Source organism: Zosterops lateralis (assembly GCF_965231275.1).
Source record: "Zosterops lateralis genome assembly, chromosome: 19".
Lineage (NCBI taxonomy): Eukaryota > Metazoa > Chordata > Aves > Passeriformes > Zosteropidae > Zosterops > Zosterops lateralis.
Window position 1 is genome coordinate 5438115 of NC_139779.1, and position 19663 is coordinate 5457777.

At 43.5% G+C, this 19663-nt stretch overlaps 1 protein-coding gene across 9 annotated transcripts; it reads right to left on the reverse strand.

Moving 5' to 3' along the window:
• Window positions 1–1007: 1007 nt before the first annotated feature.
• On the reverse strand, window positions 1008–19223 carry RABGEF1 (RAB guanine nucleotide exchange factor 1). Of its 9 annotated transcripts, none has more exons than XM_083875150.1 (11): window positions 19138–19223; window positions 11235–11420; window positions 9633–9799; window positions 8530–8646; window positions 6521–6541; window positions 5796–5962; window positions 4215–4296; window positions 3730–3862; window positions 3204–3295; window positions 2451–2707; window positions 1008–1464 (listed from the first exon to the last, which is right to left on the reverse strand). In XM_083875150.1, the coding sequence occupies exons 2-11, from the start codon at window positions 11411–11413 to the stop codon at window positions 1066–1068; spliced, it is 1614 nt and encodes a 537-aa protein (XP_083731276.1). In that variant the 5' UTR covers window positions 11414–11420; window positions 19138–19223; the 3' UTR covers window positions 1008–1065. The 9 variants fall into 9 exon arrangements, with proteins under 9 accessions (XP_083731276.1, XP_083731274.1, XP_083731275.1 ...); XM_083875148.1 differs by having other exon boundaries at window positions 8530–8649; XM_083875149.1 differs by lacking the exon at window positions 19138–19223 and adding an exon at window positions 19109–19127 and having other exon boundaries at window positions 8530–8649.
• Between the last annotated feature and the right edge of the window lie 440 nt (window positions 19224–19663).

Consider the following 19663-nt stretch of genomic DNA (forward strand, 5'->3'; position numbering starts at 1 on the left):
AGCAGAACGTTGATGTTTCATGGAAATAAAGTGCATTTTCCTGCTCCTTCTAAAAAAAGCCACGTCCAATTGGATGAATTTAATTTATTTAGTCCCCAGGATTGTCGAAAAAGCAACCAAAATTTATCCCACTGATGGATGTGACCAGGAGAGAGAGAAACACTTTTGGAGCAACTCTTCCATGGGCTCTTTCCCCTCTCCGTTTTGTGTTCCACATTATGCAGTTTTTCATACAAATATTTCTTCCTATTCCTGAAACATTTTCGATTTCTGGCCCCACATTCCCTTCCAAAGCAGTAAAATCAACATTTTTGTGCACCAACTCAAGGCTACCAGGTATTCTGACAAAGCGTTTAAATGAAGAAATGGCATCTTTAAAATAATTTTTTTTCTTTTTAACAAAGCAGATTGAGTTTTCAAGTTTGCAAATCACTCCAACACCATCCCCTGTCATTCCTCACTTCTCCCCCTCCAGGTTTATCCAAACTCCAACAGCGTTTTTTGCCTTTTTACTGCAACATGATGGAACTGGAAGGTGCTAAAATGAATATTTTGAGATCCATTTTTCACTCACACACGAGCTCATGCACAGTTGGGACATTAAATTTGAAATCTATTTACAATTTTACATATTTTACAATATATAGTTCATCTTTACAGCTACAGAATAAGTTCAGACTAACATTGGTACCTTTTTTTTTTTTTCTTCCAGCTGAAACTTGGCTTCAAGTTAAACTAATTATTAAAAACAATTAAGTGCATGCTTAGAAGGAAGCTTTCAGGAGAGATGTCAATGGACTAGTGTTGCTTAAAAATTACACCAGTTCGTGTAGAAAATCCAAATTCAGTTCAAAAAACCCACCAAAGCCTAATAGAAACCTACTGGACTAAAATAAATATAATTCATCACACTCAACCAAAAAAAAAACCAAAAACCAAACCAAAAAACAAACCAAACCAAAAAAAACCCCCAAAAGTACCTTTAAAAATGTACTGATTTAAGCTCATTTCTTTTTTTTTTTTTAGCCTTAAATTTTCCTTGCTTTCTCAATTAGCTGAGGATAATTATCCTGCATAAACCTGAGGCTGCAGAGGTGGGGGCAGCTTGTCATTCTCCACGTTTTCAGAGTCAATGGCTGCTAAGGCTTGGCTTTTGGGTTTTATTTCCAAGGGATATTTCTCCACAATATCTTCCACCTCCTTGGTGATCCCGTCAGTCCAGTCAATGAGGTCTTTCTCCAGCTTCTTGGCCTCACTGACGATTCTTTCCTGTCTCTCATTCAACTGAGAGAGGAGGTCTAAGCTTTTGCACATTTGCTTCACCCCCAGGCACACGTCAGGGGAGAAACTGTCAGACTCCTGCTTCTTTGGGGAGGTCTGGCCCGTCATGAAACGGTCAAAATCTTCCTGGCTCAGGTTCAAAGACTGAGCATCCAGTTTTTCAATGAAGGCCACAGCACAGCACTGCAAAAAAACAACAGAGAGAGCATCACTGCAAGGCTGGAACCACCACGGACTGGAATGTACCCATTTTCTAGACCTTACCCTCTTCTGATTTTTTAAATATTTTTTTAATGCTCTAAATGGGCTTTTCCAGAAGTTAATTTTATCAGACACTTCATACAACTCTCCCCAAAAGTTTGAAGAAATCAAAAACTGAGTTGCCAAGGTACATTCCAAACCTCAGGGTCTTTGTGTTTGGGAGGTGAGGGAACAGCAGGAACATCCCAAGGAGACAGGAGCAGTCTTTTATATTTATATTACATAAATATATATTATATAGCAGTTTATTATATTTATTTAATTTTATTTAATTAATTTTATAATATTTAATTTTCTGATCAGCAGAGATCTGCTATGCAGATTAATTTATTAATTGATGAATTTCCTGAAGGAAGGAATGTCACTTGGTGGATGCTCTGCTCCTACTGAAATGAACTTTTACCATTCCAAATGTTTAATTCAACTTTGTATTTTCCCTCCAGGATTCTTTATGATAAAATGCAGAGCACACCAAGAAAAAAAGCCTCTTGGAGAAGCTGTAAAAAAACCCCTGTTTATCTCCACACGTGAATGACTTAATTCTGCGGGGCCTTCAAGAAACTCTCCTGGGCTCAAAGAGGGGATTTTGCATCTGGAACATCTGCACAGCCCAAACTCAGGGTTTGAGGAACAGGATAAAAATGTACCCAATACAAATAAAAATACACCCAAGTCTTGGCATCAGACTTTTCAAACAAAGGGTTTAAAAGTATAAAATAAGAAAACAAAGCTCTGATTTGGACAGCAGAGAAGGAAGAGAGAGAGAGGATAGAACTGGCTGTGCTCTGAGTAACCTCAACTGCTGTTTGCAGATTAATCTGAATTTGTATTTCCCTCTGCTGGCAGCTCCTACCTCCAAATAAAAGCCAAACTTTGCTGTCCAAGCCCACCCTTCCTGCTGCACTCACCAGGTTGGTAAAATAATATCCATCCTCCCCTGTCATCAGCCTGCTGGGGTTGCAGAAGCGGGTGATGTACTGGATGTTGGACTGCAGGCGTGGGGGGTTCCCCTTCAGCACGATGTAAATCAGGGTGGGCAGGAAATCATCAGCAGAGGCTGGCTCATTCTTGGTGATTTTGATGGCATTGAAGATGTGCTTGCTGCATTTGGTGATGCAGGCCAGCTTATCCCGAGGGACACGCTTGGAGTCCATCTCAATGATGTCTGTGAGGGGAAAAATGGGAAAAAATTACTCCAGTTGTATTGATCAGGCACTGGAAAAGCAGGATTTGCTGGGTAATGTTGACGTTGCATTGTTTTTATCTTTGGGGAAGTGTTTCAAGTAAATCAGCTAAGCCTAAACTCTTCAGAGTGTGGAAAATCATCCCTGCTCAATGATACCTGTGAGGGGGAAAATAAGAAAAAAATCATCCCAATTATATTGATCAGAGACTGGATAAGCAGGATTTGCTGGGTAATGTTAATATTGCACTGTTTCTGTCTTTGGGGAAGGGTTTCAAGTGGATGAGCTAAGCCTAAACTCTTCAGAGTTTAGTGGAAAATTATCCCTGCTCCACAGATGAAATTCCAAACCCACAGAGATCCCTGCACATTTAACAGCCTGGACCTTCCCCACTTGTGATGACAGCAAAAAATAAATCTCAATAAGCAAGAGAGATGAAATTTAAAGCTATAAATATAGAATTCATCACTCACAAACCTGTAATTGCCTTTACAACCATGTCAGAGACTTCTGGGATTTCCTCACTGACAGGAACACAGAGCATCTGGGGAGTCACCCAGTGCAGAGCCCTGGGACAGGAGAAAAAAAGGGTTAAATTCTCAGTGCCAGTGACATCCAGGTGTTTGAAAAGAGCTGCTTCCTGAACCCAGGCCACAAGGAATGCTTTGTGTCCATGAGACATTATTTCAGCCACAAACCACTTTATTCCACTGATGTAATTTATTTTATGAGAAAGTACTTCCTTTTTTCTTAAAAAAAAAAAAAAAAAAAAAAAAAAAAAAAAAAAAAAAAAAAAGTTTGGCTGTAATTTAACAAAAGCAAATTTTCCCAGGGTAGTGCTTGTCATTATCCCACCTATTAATTCTTTCTCCATTTTAAATAAAATGGTTTGAACCCTTAACAAGCCATTTTTCTGTGCACAGCACAAGAGTTTTAGCATGGTTGATTCAGACTAATTTAGAAAATTAGGGATTACTCAGTTATTTGTCCTTTCAAGTCTTACCTGATCCTTTTTTGGACAGCAAGGTCTTTCTTCTCGTCATCAGTTGTCTCAGGGCAAAAAACGTATTTATACTGTCGAGTCATGATGTATTTCTCGACCTCATCCATTGCCTTCTCCACTTTTTCAGGGGGCACTGAAAGGGACAAATCCCACAAATTAAATATTCCAGACCTCTTTGGAAGGTTTAATCCCAATATCATCAAATTAATATTACTCATTCAAGCCAACCTCAGTTCATGAATGGATATAATGAGAAGTAAAAATAAAATGGGTAGAACTCCACTGAGAGTTTAAAAGAAAGCTGTAAAAACAAAGATTTAGACAGCAAAACTTCCTAGAGGGAACAACTCTAACTCTGGTACCAGAACCTGTTCCCAGCATTTCTGAAAGCTGGGAATGCTTTGCTTTAACTGGGAATTCAAGAGGCTTTAGTTTTCCATCACTGCTTTTGGAACAGGAAGATGAAAAAAAGGAGAACTTGGTACCTTTCCAACGTGTCTGCAGCCTGTCTGCTACGTTTTGGTAGAAGTCCTGGGCACACTCAGATTGTTCCTCAATGCTCAAATCCTGCAGGAGAACAAGGATTAAGTGTGAAGAGCTGGCAGCAACACCTCCTGTTTTGTTTTGTGTCCAGCTGCAGTAACAGTCTGAGAATGCAGAGGTGTCATCAGAGGTGTTTATAGTGGCTCAATTTTATTGAAAAATAGGAGAAGCCAACACTGGCTCTTTCATGTGTGAAAGATTTGTATTTATTTGCTGAATAAATGGATATTAGCACAGGTGCAATGGGTTTTTCCCCTGAGGAGCACTGGGAAAATAACTCAGACTAAGCAAAATGTTTGTCCCTATTTAACCTCTATTTTTAAAAAGGTAATTTATAGTCTATAAAACTCCCAGGAACATCAATTATTTGAACTAATATCTCTCCAGCAGATATTTCTGATGATAAATTTACTGTGAAATATATTGACAGTAAAACAACACTGCCTTTTGCATATTGAGCTCCTGAAAAGCATAACAGAGGTTTGAAGGTTTAAAATTAACTTCATTAAGGCAATTTTCATCATTAAATGAAACCATACATTTAAAAAAGTGGAGGGAGAATTTGATTTCTGAATTCTCTAAGGCCAAAAACTGGACATTTTCAAAAACTGAGACTGGATTTTAGCCCTGGTTTATGTGAAGTAAAAAAATCTCATGTTTTGAGAAGGCTGAAATGAGAACAACTCCAGTGCTTGAATCCAAAAATAATCCCAGGCTGTTCTCACAAACTCTGTGCTCAGAATGAAGAGATCTAAAAGAAAAGGAATAAAAGTTCAAGAAGATAGTAGAGGGAATGTAAGATTCCATGAGACCTCGTGAGGAGATAATTTGAGGAACTAAATAGAAGAAGTGGGAGGGGGAAACAAGTTGTGCTGAATTCTGACTCATTCCAACCATAGGTGGCACCACAGACTGATTAATATTTCAAGAACATAGATTTTTTTTCTAATGGAGAATGAAGATGTAACACTTATTTCATATTTCAAAAAAGCAGCACAGTCAAATTCCCCTTCCCCAATAAAAGGAGAGGGGTGGGCTGATGCTGAATTATCTTTAGAAGGTTTTAGGCTTAAGTTGTCTCATTCCTGGGAGTGTCCAAGGCCAGGCTGGATGGGGTTTGGGGTAACCTGGGAAGGTGTCCCTGCCCCTGGAACTTGATGATCTTTAATTCCCTACCAACCCAAACCACTCTGTGATATCTACAAATTCACCAGGTGATATCTTACATAATTTCCACAAGTCACATTAATGTAGAATATTGCTGAACAGACTCATTCATGTGGGATTTATTTAGTCAGGACTAATTTATGTGGGATGCTCTGGGGTTAGAAGAATCATTTGGTTCCACACTACCCAAAAAAAAAAAAAAAAAAAGCCCCCCAGATCTAAATTTGATTAATCCAATCATCTGAAGGCTCCTGCCCCACTCCAGAAAATCCAGACTGCTGGGAGAAGTGCAGCATTTCCTCCCTCTCTCCCCAATTTCCCCATTTTTATTGAGACAAGAGGCACTCAGAGCTCACCCTTTTATGACTCATGGTGTCCAAAAAGAGTTTGCATTGCTTGTAGATGTCCTGGCCAGGCTTCTGGTATGTCCTGATGAATTCTATGAACTCCTTGGACACTCTGTCTGTCTCGATGCTGGCCTGCCTGTGGATGGAAGGGCTGGGAGCCTTGGCCTCCTGGATCTCTGCTGGCAAAATTCAGGGCACAGCAGATCAGGTTTTTTACACTGATGGATCATTTCATAAAGGTTTTATCATTTCAAGTAGGGTTTTTTTTTGGGTTTTTTTTTTGGTTTGTTGTTTTTTTTTCAGCTGTGCAGACAATTGGTCATTTATTTCTCAAGCTTTGCCCCAGGGAAATGCTGGACATCATTAAACACAGCAATAATTATTAAACACAACTCCAGGAACAGTGAGTATCCCACTGAAGTGGAACATTTAGAGCCACACCCCATTCACACTAATGACCTTTTTATATTAGAGATTCCTGCAACACAGGGGTTGCTTTTGGGTTTTACAGTCACTCCCAGGTGAGACATCTCCATTTAAGGTTTCCAGCTGGGATTCTGCAGATTCCTGATAATAATGGGGTGGTTTTCCCACTCTCCCTGGCTCCCCAGCAGCTCAGGGCAGCTCTGCTCAAGGAACACACACAGAGCTGCATCCATGGGGGGTTTTCCCACAAAACCATCTGATTTTCCAAGTTTCCAAGTGAATTGTGCCGCTCCAATACCTTCACCCACCTTTCAGCTTGCCAGCCAACGCTGTTGGAAATGGAGGGATTGAATAGAGGTGGTGGAAATGAACGTGGTGAGAGGCAACAAGCAGCAGAGAGACAGAAAACATGAAAATATTCATGGTCAGCACGAGACAAACACGGCTTTCAACCTGCAAACACTTCACATGCACAGAAATCCTGCTGTCAACAAGCATGCAGAGGAAAGAGAAAGGAATGGGGTTAATATGTTTAAGTTGGTTTAATTTGGATTTGAGGGAGCTTAGTGGAGTTTTTTTGGTTGCTATTTGTTTTTTTGAAGAGATTCAGCACTACAGAAAATGCAAAGTTGTGTCACCCAGTGAGTACCAAACTCTGCCCCTCTGAGCAAAGCTCCACACTCCAGCACAGGGAAGAACTTGGCCAGGCACCATCAGGGCACCTCTGGTCCTTCAGTGTCCAGAACAGAAAAGGTTTTGCAAATATTTAAATTCCAACTGCAGCAATTGAGATAGAGAGTGCAAATCCAACTCCCTTCTAGTTACTCGGGGACATTTTTCTAGAGGGGATTTCCTTCCATCGCCTTTACACCTAAAATTCACTGCATGAATCCCAAATCCCACACGGGATTCCAGCTGAAGGGTGGCCATTAATTAAATCTGTCACATTTAACATTAGAGACGCAAAAAGCTTATTTGGAAATATTAAACAAAGAAAAGGGCAGAATTATCAGATATTTCTTCCATGATTCATCACTGATCTCATTTCACAGTACAGCTGAAGGTCTATTTACTTACTTCAACAATGAGTTCACTCTTTTATCAAAATAATGAGCCTCATTTTACTATTTGACCTTAAGGAATGTGAATATTATTTTTTTCAGTCACAATTCAAACTAGATTGTTGTTTAGTTACTAGAGAGATGTTGTTAACCGAGGCAGATTAATATTAAGTATTAAAAAGTGATAGTTAATTAGAATTAATGAATTACACCATTAATTACTTGTAGTTGCAGCTTCACTAATCTCCGAGCTGAAATCCTGATTTAAGGAAAATTAATCTGTACTGATTACCAAGGAAAAAAATGAACTTCCAGCAACAAAATACCCTCAGGTTTATCCTGTGCTCTCAGAGAATTCAGTCTAACTAAAGAGAAGCTGATTACAGCCAAGAAATTCCAACAAGTTCAAGAGAGCCCAAGCGGAGGAAAAAGCCTAAACGCCAGGAGCAAGCATGGGAAGAGTTAAGGAAGGATCAGCTTCACAAAGAATAAACATAATTAATATTTCAATCTTTCTACAGGAAAGCCACTTGTCACAGCAGAACAGGAGCACTCCAGGGAGTCACTATGGTTGTGCCATGGAGCCCAGTCCAAGCGTGGGATGTGACACAGGGTTTGTCCCCAGCTCTGTCACACACGGCCCTTCATCACCTCCCTGCCATTTAATAAACATCTCTTTAAACGTTTCTTTAGCCAGCAGAACAAGTCAGGAGTGCAAACAAATAATGGAGGATGAGCTCTTAAAGCTGTTGGCATCAAGGGGTTTCGTGTCTCTTTGGTTTAAATGAAACCAGTGTCTCCTCTTGATGGGAAAGTCTCTTCTTGGTTTATGTAACAAACATCTGGAGGTGTTTTGAGAATGCCAGAGTTCTTGAAGTGCCAACTTCAGTCGTTTCAACTCAGAATAATCAGGTTTGTAACAGCAACCTGAAATTCTTTTTTTTTTTTTAAATAAAACCACAAAGCAGTAGAAGATCCAGCTAATTCTTACAAAATTCTTATTCTTTTGATCCTAATCCCAAGGTGGAGCTCAAAAAAGCTTCAGCTTTGCTCTTATGCCTCCCTACTAAAAAGCAAAGGATTGGTTTAGAGATTCAACCCCACCTCAGGATGCTGGACTTGCTTTTTTTGCCATCTTCACGTTGAAGAGCACGAGTTACAACTGGCACAACCCTAGTTTGTGCTTAGCAAAGCCCAACTAAGAGCCAAGCTTGCTAAAACCAGGCAGACAGCTTGCCCAGGCTGTGCTGCATTACCTTCAGAAGGGGAAGCCAGTTCCCAGGAGGGAGTAAAAATCTCCTTCAAATCCCTGAGAATGTTATCAGCATTTCTCTCCCTCCCAGGCTGTCCTTGCTTAGGGGTTTTCTCTTGAGCTGCTGAAATAAAAAGGCCAAAGCAAGCAGGGCACCAAGAGCAGGAGCGTGGCAGGACAGGTGGTGAAGGGATAAAAGAAAGAAAAGATGGAAAGTGAAAAGAATTAACATTAAAACAAACAAACAAACAAAAAAGGTTTAACACAGGTGAATGAATGCCTTGTGTAGCCAGCTGCTGCCATGCACCAGGACAACTCAGATCAGAAAAATGCTGAATTTCAAATGAAGGAAATGCATTGTCTCTAAGGTTAAGACAGATTAATGTTGCTTTTCCTCGTGGAATTCCTCCTCCACAGCCCAGCATTTCCCAATAGCCTGGGAGAGCTATTGCTATGCAAAGCCAGAAGTGCCATTCATCATTCCTGCTTGTAACACATTCTGTAGAACAAACACCCAGCCACAAAGTTGATATTCCCAGCCCACACAAACACTGCCAGCCTCACATTTCTGTGCAGCTCAAGGCACCCTGCTCACACAGCTCATTTTTTCCTGTCAAACTGAAGCACTCTGGCAGCACCAGCTGATATTTTATCTCAGGGTTCCCATCACACACACAGCAGTTTGTTGAGGTGACTGGCAGCCAGCAGCACCTTCTCTGCTGCTCTCTCCAGGAGGAATTCCCCTTCCAGCCCTAAATCCTGGTGTGACACCGTGGCTGACTCAGAGATTTCACTGGAATGTGCCAGAGGAATGAGGAACTTCCCCTCAGCAGTGCAGTGCCACCACCAGGAACACATTTCTGCTGTTTAGTGGAAGGACTCCTGTGTAATCACACACAAACACAGCTTTAGCACTGCACTGTTCCATCTGACAGATTGTTTAGCATCACTCATTTTTTCTGTGTAAGAATCACTTTCCAGAAGCATCACTATTCCAACTTTTGAAAGTCAAAGCACAGAGCATTAATCTGCCTTTTAGAACAACACACCTGCCAAAAACATTTCATTTTAAAATGCACAGAAGCATGAGAAGCAAAGGAGAGTTACCCTTCTTAGCTCCTGCTCTGGAGGAAGCAGTGAAGAATTTCTTCACAGTAGTGACTTTTCTGGTCTTCTCATTGGTTTTCTTCTCCTCAAACTTTGAAAAGGTCAGGGACTGTGCCCCTTGGGTGCTCTGGCTGCTGGCATAAGCTTCTTCCTCCTCACGCTGGAGCCTGGGGTTAGAAAAATAAGGGTGTGATTTAAGGGCTTAGAAACAGAGCTGATTTCCTGTGCAATCATTAATTACTCATTTGACATGATAATTCTTCCCTCTGCCCATCTCCCTTCACTACAGGACACCCACCCTTTCCATGCTGCAGTGGTAAAAGTGAGGGAAGGCTCAGGGTTATATAGTGAGGCCAAAAGAGGAGAAGACTGAGGTTTAGACCTCAGAATTCAGACACTCTGAATTCTCTAAAGGCACAGAGGAGGATTTCCAGCAGTACATTCACTGCCTTCCTCCCTGCCTCACACTGAGTTCCCCAGCCTGTTACCTCAGGCAGTCCTTCCCCATCTTACAAAAGATCCTGTCCCAATCTCAGGAATGTTTTGGGAAACAGATCATTGTTGTCATAATCTGCTTTGGTAAGAAGTATCTGCTTGAATGGATGAGGCAAAGTTTGAAAGACCAGGTTGTTAATCTAAAGAAGAGCAAACTCACCAACCCTGCAACTCTTTTTCCTCCTGTGCAGGAGGATTCAAACAGGTTACATCTTATCACCCTTCAAGATGCTGGGAGGCTGAGCAATTGTCTTTAAACATCCTTCCAGCTCAGGATGGACCATAAATAGTCTGGGATCTGCAATCTCTTGAGGCAGGAATTGTATCTCAGCAGTGCTGACAAGCCTGTCTGTTCACTGCAAGGAACAATCACAGCTTATCTGTGCCTTTAGCAACCCCCAGCTATTCACTGAAGAATTCCTTAAATACCCCACTTTGTCTTAGAGATGATCCAAGACTGGCAACATAACTATCTGCCTTAATAATAAAGTTTTTATTAACTGTTTAAGACATTTATGGCAGAGGAAAACAATGACATGACCTCTGAAAACACATCTTCCATTTTCAGGGTCAAGCATTTATCACAGGAGGAAAACTAGATTGGTTTGCAGAAAATAAGTCATTGGACAATTACCTAAATTAGCAAAGCTAAAGCTTTGCTGTTCTTGGGCTTAAGCCTGAGAATGACCACAGACAAGACTAAAACCAGTTTTCAATCAGCAGCTGGAATGTAAAACCATGGTGCTGCCTATACCCAAGAAAATAATTACCATTTCCAGTGGATATTTTAATCAAAATCGTCCCTTTAACCCTTCTAGACAGAAACACAGATTTGTATATGCAAAATAGGTCAAAGCATTCATTGGGAGGTTGGGCTCTGTTTACATTTGTTCCTTCCCAGATTTTCTTTTCAAATCTCTTACATTAGAATATCATAAATATCCATCTTATACTAGAATGTCATAATTATCCATCTTCGCACCAAAAGGGAGGTTTGAATTCCTGCTGGAAAGGTCAAACTGGGGAATTTGTGATGAACCTGAGCAAAGAGGAAACAGGAATAGGATTTGGTGGAGTCACCCTGAAGGAAGAAAGAAGGTTCTTTACCGCTCTGCCAGCTCCCAATCCTCTTGAATCTGCTTCTGCCTGGCCTTGTGGTATTCCTCCCTCCAGCACTTGGAGCAGAAGCCCTGCCAGGCAGGATTGCCATAGTAACCACAGCCCTTCTTGCACAGCAGCTCCGACTGATCCACGTGGATCCCCCTGCGCTCTGATTTCAGGTTCATCTTCCTCCTGCCACAAGAGGAGAAGGGTTAAAAGCAGGATGGTGGCAGCAGCCTGCTGGAAATCATTTCTTCTGAGGGTTTGCCTTTCCAAAGGAGTCACCTGCTTGAATTATTTAACAGCTCCATGGCAACCAAATGAATGCCAGGGGAGGAAGGGCAGCGTTACATAACCAGGAGCCCCAAAGCCAGGGGCAGCACAGGGAGCACATCTCTGTGGGGCTGTGACCCTCACACTGCTCCAGAAATGGCCCAGGGACAGCCCCACAGCCTGGGGACAAGGGCCAAGGCACATCTTTGTAGGGCTGTGATCCTCACAGCTGCAAAGTGCCCCAAGGAATCAGGGACAGTCCCACAGCCAGGGGACAAGGACCCAAGGCACATCTTTGCAGTGACACTCCCAAAGCCAGGGGACAAATTGCCAAGGCACATCTTTGTAGGGCTGTGACACTCATGCAGCCCCAGAAAGTGCCACAGGACATCAGTGACAGTCCCAGAGCCAGGGGACAAATTGCCAAGGCACATCTTTGTAGGGCTATGATTCTCACACAACTCCAGAAAGTGCCCCAGGACACCAGGGACAGTCCCACAGCCTGGGGACAAAAGCCCAAGGCTCTGCTCTCACCAGCACCTTGCTCTGACAGCCAGAGGCACAAAGCAATGGGGAAAAAAAAATTTCAAAAACCAACAAAGGGAGCACATAGAATATATTGTATTCTGAGACTGTGCCTGCACAGACTCACACTGAGGAGGCTTCAGGGGTCTCTGGCCTCCAAAAGTGTCTTCAGAGCCCAGCTGGGCACAGCCACACGTGGACAAGGCACATCCCCACGTTCCCCAGGCTCTGCCAGAGCTGACACCCCGCCTGCACACAGCACAGCTCTGGGGGGGTTATATTTAGTGACTGCAACACAAAGATTCTCCTGCCCACAGCAGCGCCATGCCAAGCCTGTCTTGGAGCATCCAGTGAGCATCCAGCCTCCCTTTTCCTTTCCTGCCAGAAAGCAGCCCACATCCCAGCTCCCTCCCAAAGGCATCCCAGCTCCCTGCTTCTAATGGGAAATGCTGGAGTGATTTTAGGAGAAAAGCAGCACAGCATCCTCTGCATCAGCAAGGTTCAGGTGTGCATGTTAAAACACCGACATCTGGATTGCAATATTGACAAACACAGACAGCAGAAAGGTTCTGCCCAGTAAATCCAGCCCCTTTTCCTTCCTGCCGTTCCAGAGGTGCCACAAATGCAAAGCAAGAGGAAAAGGGATTTTCTCAAACTGAACAACATCAGTAAATGAGTCAGAGTTATCTTCTTTTCCCCTGAAATTCCACCCCAAACTCTTCTCTGGATCATTGAGCAAAAGATGGAACATGCACAAATACCACAGAAACTTTTCTACTACAGGAAATTCCAGCTCTTTTGTTGCAAGCTCAATTATCCACTTTAAAAGGCTGATAATGTTTAACATTTCCCATTAATCTAATCAAGTTATTTTAAGCAAAGTTACAGGAAACACACAATTTTCTCAGAGGGGGGAACAAATGAAATATTCCATCTTATCTACGTAAGTATTCAGATTTCTTCCACTTTTCTATTTTTGAAAGAAATAATGAGTTTCTAAAAATAACCTAAAAATAGTTTCATTGTAGAGACATGCACATTAAGGGAATCAATTTCTTAATGACATAATTTATAGCTACGTGTTCTCATTTTTATAGATGGAAGAGCAGCTGAATACTTTCTTTTCTTTCCCACTGAAAAGCCTGGCAGATAATATTGTGCTAAAAGGGAAAAAAAAAAACCCAACATTTTATATATTTGAAAGCTTTATTGCATTCCCATATGAGGAAATAACTGAGAAGCATAAATATGTTGGTTTCACAAAAAAATTTTTTGGTTTCATTTCCTGACTTCTCCAGGAAGGTCTGTGTGGGAGCTGCTGGCAGCCAACACCTCAGAGCTGAGAAATTAAACTTGCAGTGTGTGTCAGCTGCACAGCCTGGGCAGGAATTGCATCTTTGGCAGGATTTGCACATTCAGGCCATTCCCAGAGCATCACCCATGTCCTTGAGCAACAATTCTGAAAGGAAAGGGGAAGCAAAAGCCTGAAAGTCATCACTGATTCAGTTTCACCATGATTTCCTAAAAGCAGAAGCTGCAGCAGCATTTTGGTCAGAGACCTCTATGTAGGTGCCTGTCCTAGGAAAAAATGCTATAAATATGTATCAAATGCTTAATTGCCATTAATGGGAAGCTGACCACTCAATGTTTTCACTGTAAACCACAAAGACACAATAAATAAAAACATTCTCATATCACAAACTTCCCAGAATTTTTACAAGGATCTCTGTCACTGAGGAAATAAAACCCTGTGAAATCCTGTCACCCACCAGAACAGAGTTACAACTCTGGAATTGCAATAATCCCAAGAACTCGGGGGTCTGTTCTTATTCCAAAGAATAAGAAGATATTCCAGACTCTGATTTGAAAATGAAAGAAGTGAGATGAAATACCTGACCCAGCTTCTCTCCCACCCCAACACCCGAAACCACAGCACAGCTTCTCTGCCCCTTGGGCACCTCCACCCCTCCAGAGAGGCACAAAAATCACCTTTGTCCCCACAGAGCTTCACCCCCGCTTCCCTCTGGCGTCCTGGGTGTATATTAAACTAAAAATAAAGTTCTGCTCAGCGTCCAAGCTCAGCAGCTTTGCCCGGAGTGAGGTGCAGAGTCAGGGTTCCCCCATCCCCTCCCTCCCTCCGGGTGTTTGCGGTGTCACAGCGCAGAGCTGGGGACACAAGAGTCACCCTGAGCCATGGCAGGAGTCACAGCCTGCACACAGGGCTGAGGCTTTCCCTCCCTCCACACAGAAAAGGACGTTGCAAAAAAAACCCAAAAAACCCCAAAAAACCCCAAAAAAACCCCCCAAAACCCCCCCCAAAAACACAACAAACAAACAAACAAACAAACAAAAACCACTACAAACAAGCAAACCCACCAAAAACAAAAGCAAAAACAAAACAAAAAAACCCAACAAAAAACCAAACCAAAACAAAAAACCAAAAAAACCCAAAAAACCCCAAAAAAACCCACAAAAAAACCCACAAAACAAAACAAACCCCCACAAAACAAACAAACAAAAAACCCAAACAAACAAAAAAAAAACCACAAAAAAAACCCCCACACCCCACAACAACCCAAAAAACCACCAAACCAAACCAAACACCACCAAAAATACTCCCCAATAACTGCAGGGTTTCGGTCACCACCACCAGGAAACCAAACCAGTAAAACCAACTTTCCTGCAAAATGTTCTGTCTCAGAGCCACTTCACTCTCCCTGTCACACACTTTGAACCACCTTTGAGACAACACAGAGAGAGCTGAGACACAGGAAACACAGATTTTGTTCCGAGGCCATTTTTGCCAGTATTCCATAAAGGGGACCCAAGGAGCAGCAGGACTTTGGACCTTTTGTAGCTCAATAACAGCAAAATACTAAATGGCAATTTTCGTGCAGATCAAGTTACAAAACAACCAGAAAAATTCCTATTAAACGTATTAAATCAGGTATCAGTCACAGCAAAAGGCAGATGCATCCTCAGCTTTTAGGTGGTAGGAAAAAAAGGGCTCCTCCCACCCAAACTGGGTCCATCACTCAGGGCTGATTTAATGCACACATAAAAGACTAAACTACTAAACTTATGTAACACCTTCCTGTCAGCAAGAAACACAAGAAATTCTCTCAACACGAAGGCTGCAGACACAGCTTTGGCTTGGTGAAAGATGCTTTAGGAGCAGCAGGGATTTACCAGGGACTCCCAACACCCCCAGCTTGTTTTTCTGGTTCTTTTCCACCTCCCTGCCTGGCCGGGGAAGGAGCAGGGAAAATCAGCTGTACCTTTATTATCAGTGCAGACTGTGAGGAGATATCAGCTGGGTCATAAACTATTTATCAGTCCTGGATTGCTGAGGTCACCTCTGAGAGAGGTGGATGGAAAAGCTCATTTTTAAAGCTGAACAGAAAAGGTCTTGTTTAATCGATCAACACCTTCAGTAAGAGCTAATTGAAATCAATTTATAATTGTTACAAACGGTGAAGAACAGTTTTTAAGTAACTCCACAAACTAAAGGAGTAGCTTTGATTCTGTAATTGAAGTTCTATAAATGAGTTTCAGTATTGGTAAACAACTTAATTAAAAGTGTCTAAAACCAGCAAAACACAGACCAGGAACAGGCAGGTTTGGGTTGGGTTGTGGGCGTGTTTTGGTTTCTTTTTGTTGTGTTGGCTTGGGTTTTTTCTTCCCTCCCTAAAATTAAGTTTTCTAAAAAAAAAAAAAAAAACCAAAAAACAAAACAAAACAAAACAAAAACAAAAAAAAACAAAACAAAACAAAACAAAACAAAACAAAAAAACCAAAAAAAACACCAAAACAAACAAACAAACAAACAAAAAAAACTTGGCACAAGAATCAGCAACAACCTACAGCAGAGTCTTTCCACTGGGCTGAAGCAAATGTGATTCAGCTCTTCAAAAGTCCCTCCAGCACTTAATGAACAACTTGAATTCTTCTCATTCAAAAACATCAAAGTGCCCCAAAGAGTGCTCACAATGAACTCACTGCAAATCTCTGGTTGCATCCCCAGAAATGGAATTTTAAAGCAGAAAAAAAATAAGAAGAAAACCCAGAGAAGCCTCCAAACACACAATTCCTACACGAACTGATGTTGGTTCACATTTTACTGGTGTCTGAATGCTCCATCATAATTCAGAACGAGACAGCAGCCAGCAATTTTAACTACTAAAAACAGATTTATAAGACAGGTTAGAAAGTGCATCAAAACCGAGGGATGGAAGGATGGAGTCAAGGTGTATTTTGTATTTTGCCAATGGAAAAATGCCCTGAAAATGTGTTTATTCCAAAGAACGACTGATGCAAACACCCCAAAATTCTGAAGAGCAGCAACCCGGAGTGTTGAAAGAGTCCTGATTCAGGTGTAATCCCAAACACTCAGCCATGTCATTAGCAGCAGGGTAATTAACCGTGAGCTAATTTCCTCCCCAGGAAAGGGTGGGGCAAGATGATCTCAGACTAAAAAACACAAAAGCCATGAGACAAGTCGGGAATTAGGTAAGACAGCCGGGTGTTATCAGTGCAGTGCTCACACTTTTAATAATGTGCATCTTTCTTGCAGTTACAGGATTTCAGCTGCAGCAGCTGCAGGATGAACAGTGCAGGCTGCTAAAAAAATAGTCTCAAAAAAAAAAAAAAAAAACAAAAAAAAAAAAAAAAAAACAAGGAGAAGCCACTTCAAACAAACCACAGAGCCGGGTTTTGGAGGGGAAACTTCAAACCTCCCAAATCCTGACGGCCACGAGGCTGCAACTCTCAATTTGCTCCGCCTGGAGTTGTGTTTTCCCCCCAAATGTCAGCGCAGGCCCGGGGGGCAGGTTTGGTCTGTCCCTGTGACATCCATGACCAGGATGTGTCTCACCATCCCCATGTGACCACAACGAAACCGCAGGAAACATCTAAAAACTCTTTGTGCTGCTTGGTGGGGAATTCAGGTCAGAATAAAAAGAAGATTAGCTTGACAAACTGCTGAAATCTCCTCAGAAACAGCAGCCAACAGGTTTCCTACTCACTGTTTCCTGCCAAACACACTCACCTGGACACAAATGGAAATTAAGTTGCCTAAAACCTCAGGGAAAAGGTTCAAAATGTTTTATACACTTTGTACCTGGCTTGTTACAAGTGTGATTTTAACAGGACTTCACAAGCAGGACTTCTAGGTCTAGTTTTAGATCACAAGTAGTTAATTATCAGGAAAAAAAAAAAAAGCCCCGAGTATAATTGGGGATTACACAGCAAGGAAAGAAGGAGCTGAGAAAGGCTGTTCTAGCTTAAATAACACCACAGAATAAAATTAAATATCAGAATCATGGACTATCTTCAAAGTTATAATCAGCTTGTTGAGTAAAGCAATCTTAGGAATTGGGATAATTGGCTTTATATCCTATTCTCCCTTTCTACTGTGCGTTGTTTTGGGCTTTTTCTTGGTCAGCAAAACATTTCACCGAGCTACAATTCTCTTCCTAATCCTCCCTGCTGCAAAAAAACCCCTTGTGTAACCGTGTCCAGAAAGCCAGCACATCCCATTCCTGAGTAAAGCACTGCTCCTGGAAAACACCTCGTCCTTCCACGCTGGCCTGCTTTGGTCACTGCTCTCAAAAAAAGTGCTGGGTAACTGGAAAAGCAGCTCAGTGCAGTTCCCAAAGTCCCGGCGTGAGGAGTTTCGTGCTTCAAAAGTAGTTTCAAGTTATTCCAAACAACAAAAGTATGGTGAGTTAATCGTGGATTTATATCACAACCTCCACAATGCCACTGTTTTTCCTCAAACCTTTCAGTGCTGCTAATTCCTATTCCTAAAAGGGAATTCCCTTCCCAGGGAAGGTAAGGAAAAGCACTGCAGTGGCTGCAGACCAGATGAACCAGAATTCCAACAGTTTTCAGTATCATAACCTTTTATTGCACAACTCAGCCAAACAAACAACCAAACAAACCAAAAAAATGCCTGTAAAACCTTCTCAGGTGACCCACAGAGCAGCAGGGTTTCAGAGAGCACTGAGCCACCCCCTCAGAGAATTTATTTGGTAATTCAATTCAGCTCTCAGCATCTCACACCCTCTCTGGGCCACTCCCTGCTCCAAGGGAACAACCTGAACTCTACAGGCAGCAACAAACACCTACAAAAAAGTACCCAAAAGCATCTCAAGTGTTCTCCAAACTCCACCTGGTTTGACTTTAGAGGACTCTGACCCTCAGCTGTGCAGGGAGGAGCCAGGCAGGGGCGATACTTACAGGAAAAAAGCCAAAAACTCACTGACCCGCAAGGAACTCATCAGGAAAACAGGGCTGGGCTGGGGGACCGCTGGTGAGGTTATCAGTGACACCTGCACCTTGCTAACTACACGCACAGGCCCATGGAATTAACTAAAGTACATATAGATAATAAAAATCAGCTTTAGGAGCTGCACAGGGACGAGGGCAAACACCCAAAAGGCACCGCTCAGCACCTTAAAAACCCTCCAAACTTCCCCCGGCTTGAGCTGAAAGGATTTTAACCCTCAGCCGGGAGATACTTACAAAAAAAAAAGCCAAAACTTCCTTGATCCACAAGGAACTCATGAGGGAAATGGGCTGGGGGGACATAGTGCCAAAAGCTGTCAGTGCCACACCGGAACGGGCCCATCGGATGAAAATCTACATCATACAGCTAATAAAAATCAGGTGTAGGAGGTGCACAGGGAGGAGAAAGGCGGTGTGCCGAGTTTCCGCATATCCCGGTGTCTATCCCGGTGTCTGTCCCGGTGTTTGTCCCGGTGTCTATCCCGGTGTCTGTCCCGGTGTTTGTCCCGGTGTCTATCCCGGTGTCTATCCCGGTGTTTGTCCCGGTGTTTGTCCCGGTGTCTATCCCGGTGTCTGTCCCGGTGTTTGTCCCGGTGTCTATCCCGGTGTCTATCCCGGTGTTCCCCCGGGCGTTCCCCGCTCGCTGCCGCCCTGCGGGACCCCCCGCCCAGGCCCGAGGGGCAGCAGGCCCGGAGCGGAGCCCCTCGGCGGGGCGGACCCCGAGCCCCGGCCCTCAGGACGGGCTGTAACCGGGGGGACACGGCCGCTGTCCCCGCTCCCCGCCGGGCCCTCACCCCACCCCACCCCAGCCCGCGGCTCTCACCGGCTGCCCGGGCGGCGGGGCCGCTCCGCTGCTGCTGCCCGTGACGGCCCCTCCGGCCCCGGCGCTGCTCGGGCCGCCCCCGGTCCCTCCCCGGGCTCGGCGGAAGGGCGGGCGGCACCTCCGGGGCGGGCCCGGAAGGAAGCGGGGCCGGGCCGGGCCGGGCGGAGCGGGGCGGGATGGAGGCGGTGGGTGTTGTCAGGCCCGGTGTGAGGGCGGCGGGGCTGTTACCGGGCCGTGCTGCTGCTGTGAGCGCACACACAGCCCCCCATATCAGGTTTTGTTACCCAGCCCTCCCATTCCCGCAGTGCCGCCTCTGTTCCTGTTCCTGCCCCTGCCCCGCCCCGGCTCCTCAGGGCCCGGCCCTGGTCCCGCACGGGCACCCCGGAGCTGCCTTTGGGAAGGATAAAAACACCCGCTGCTATTTCAGACTCCACTTTCCGTGTCTGGGTTCCATCTCCTTTTTTTTTCTTTTTTTTTTTTCCTCCCACTGTGGGACAGGAGCGCTTCAGCAGGACAGGTGGGCGGC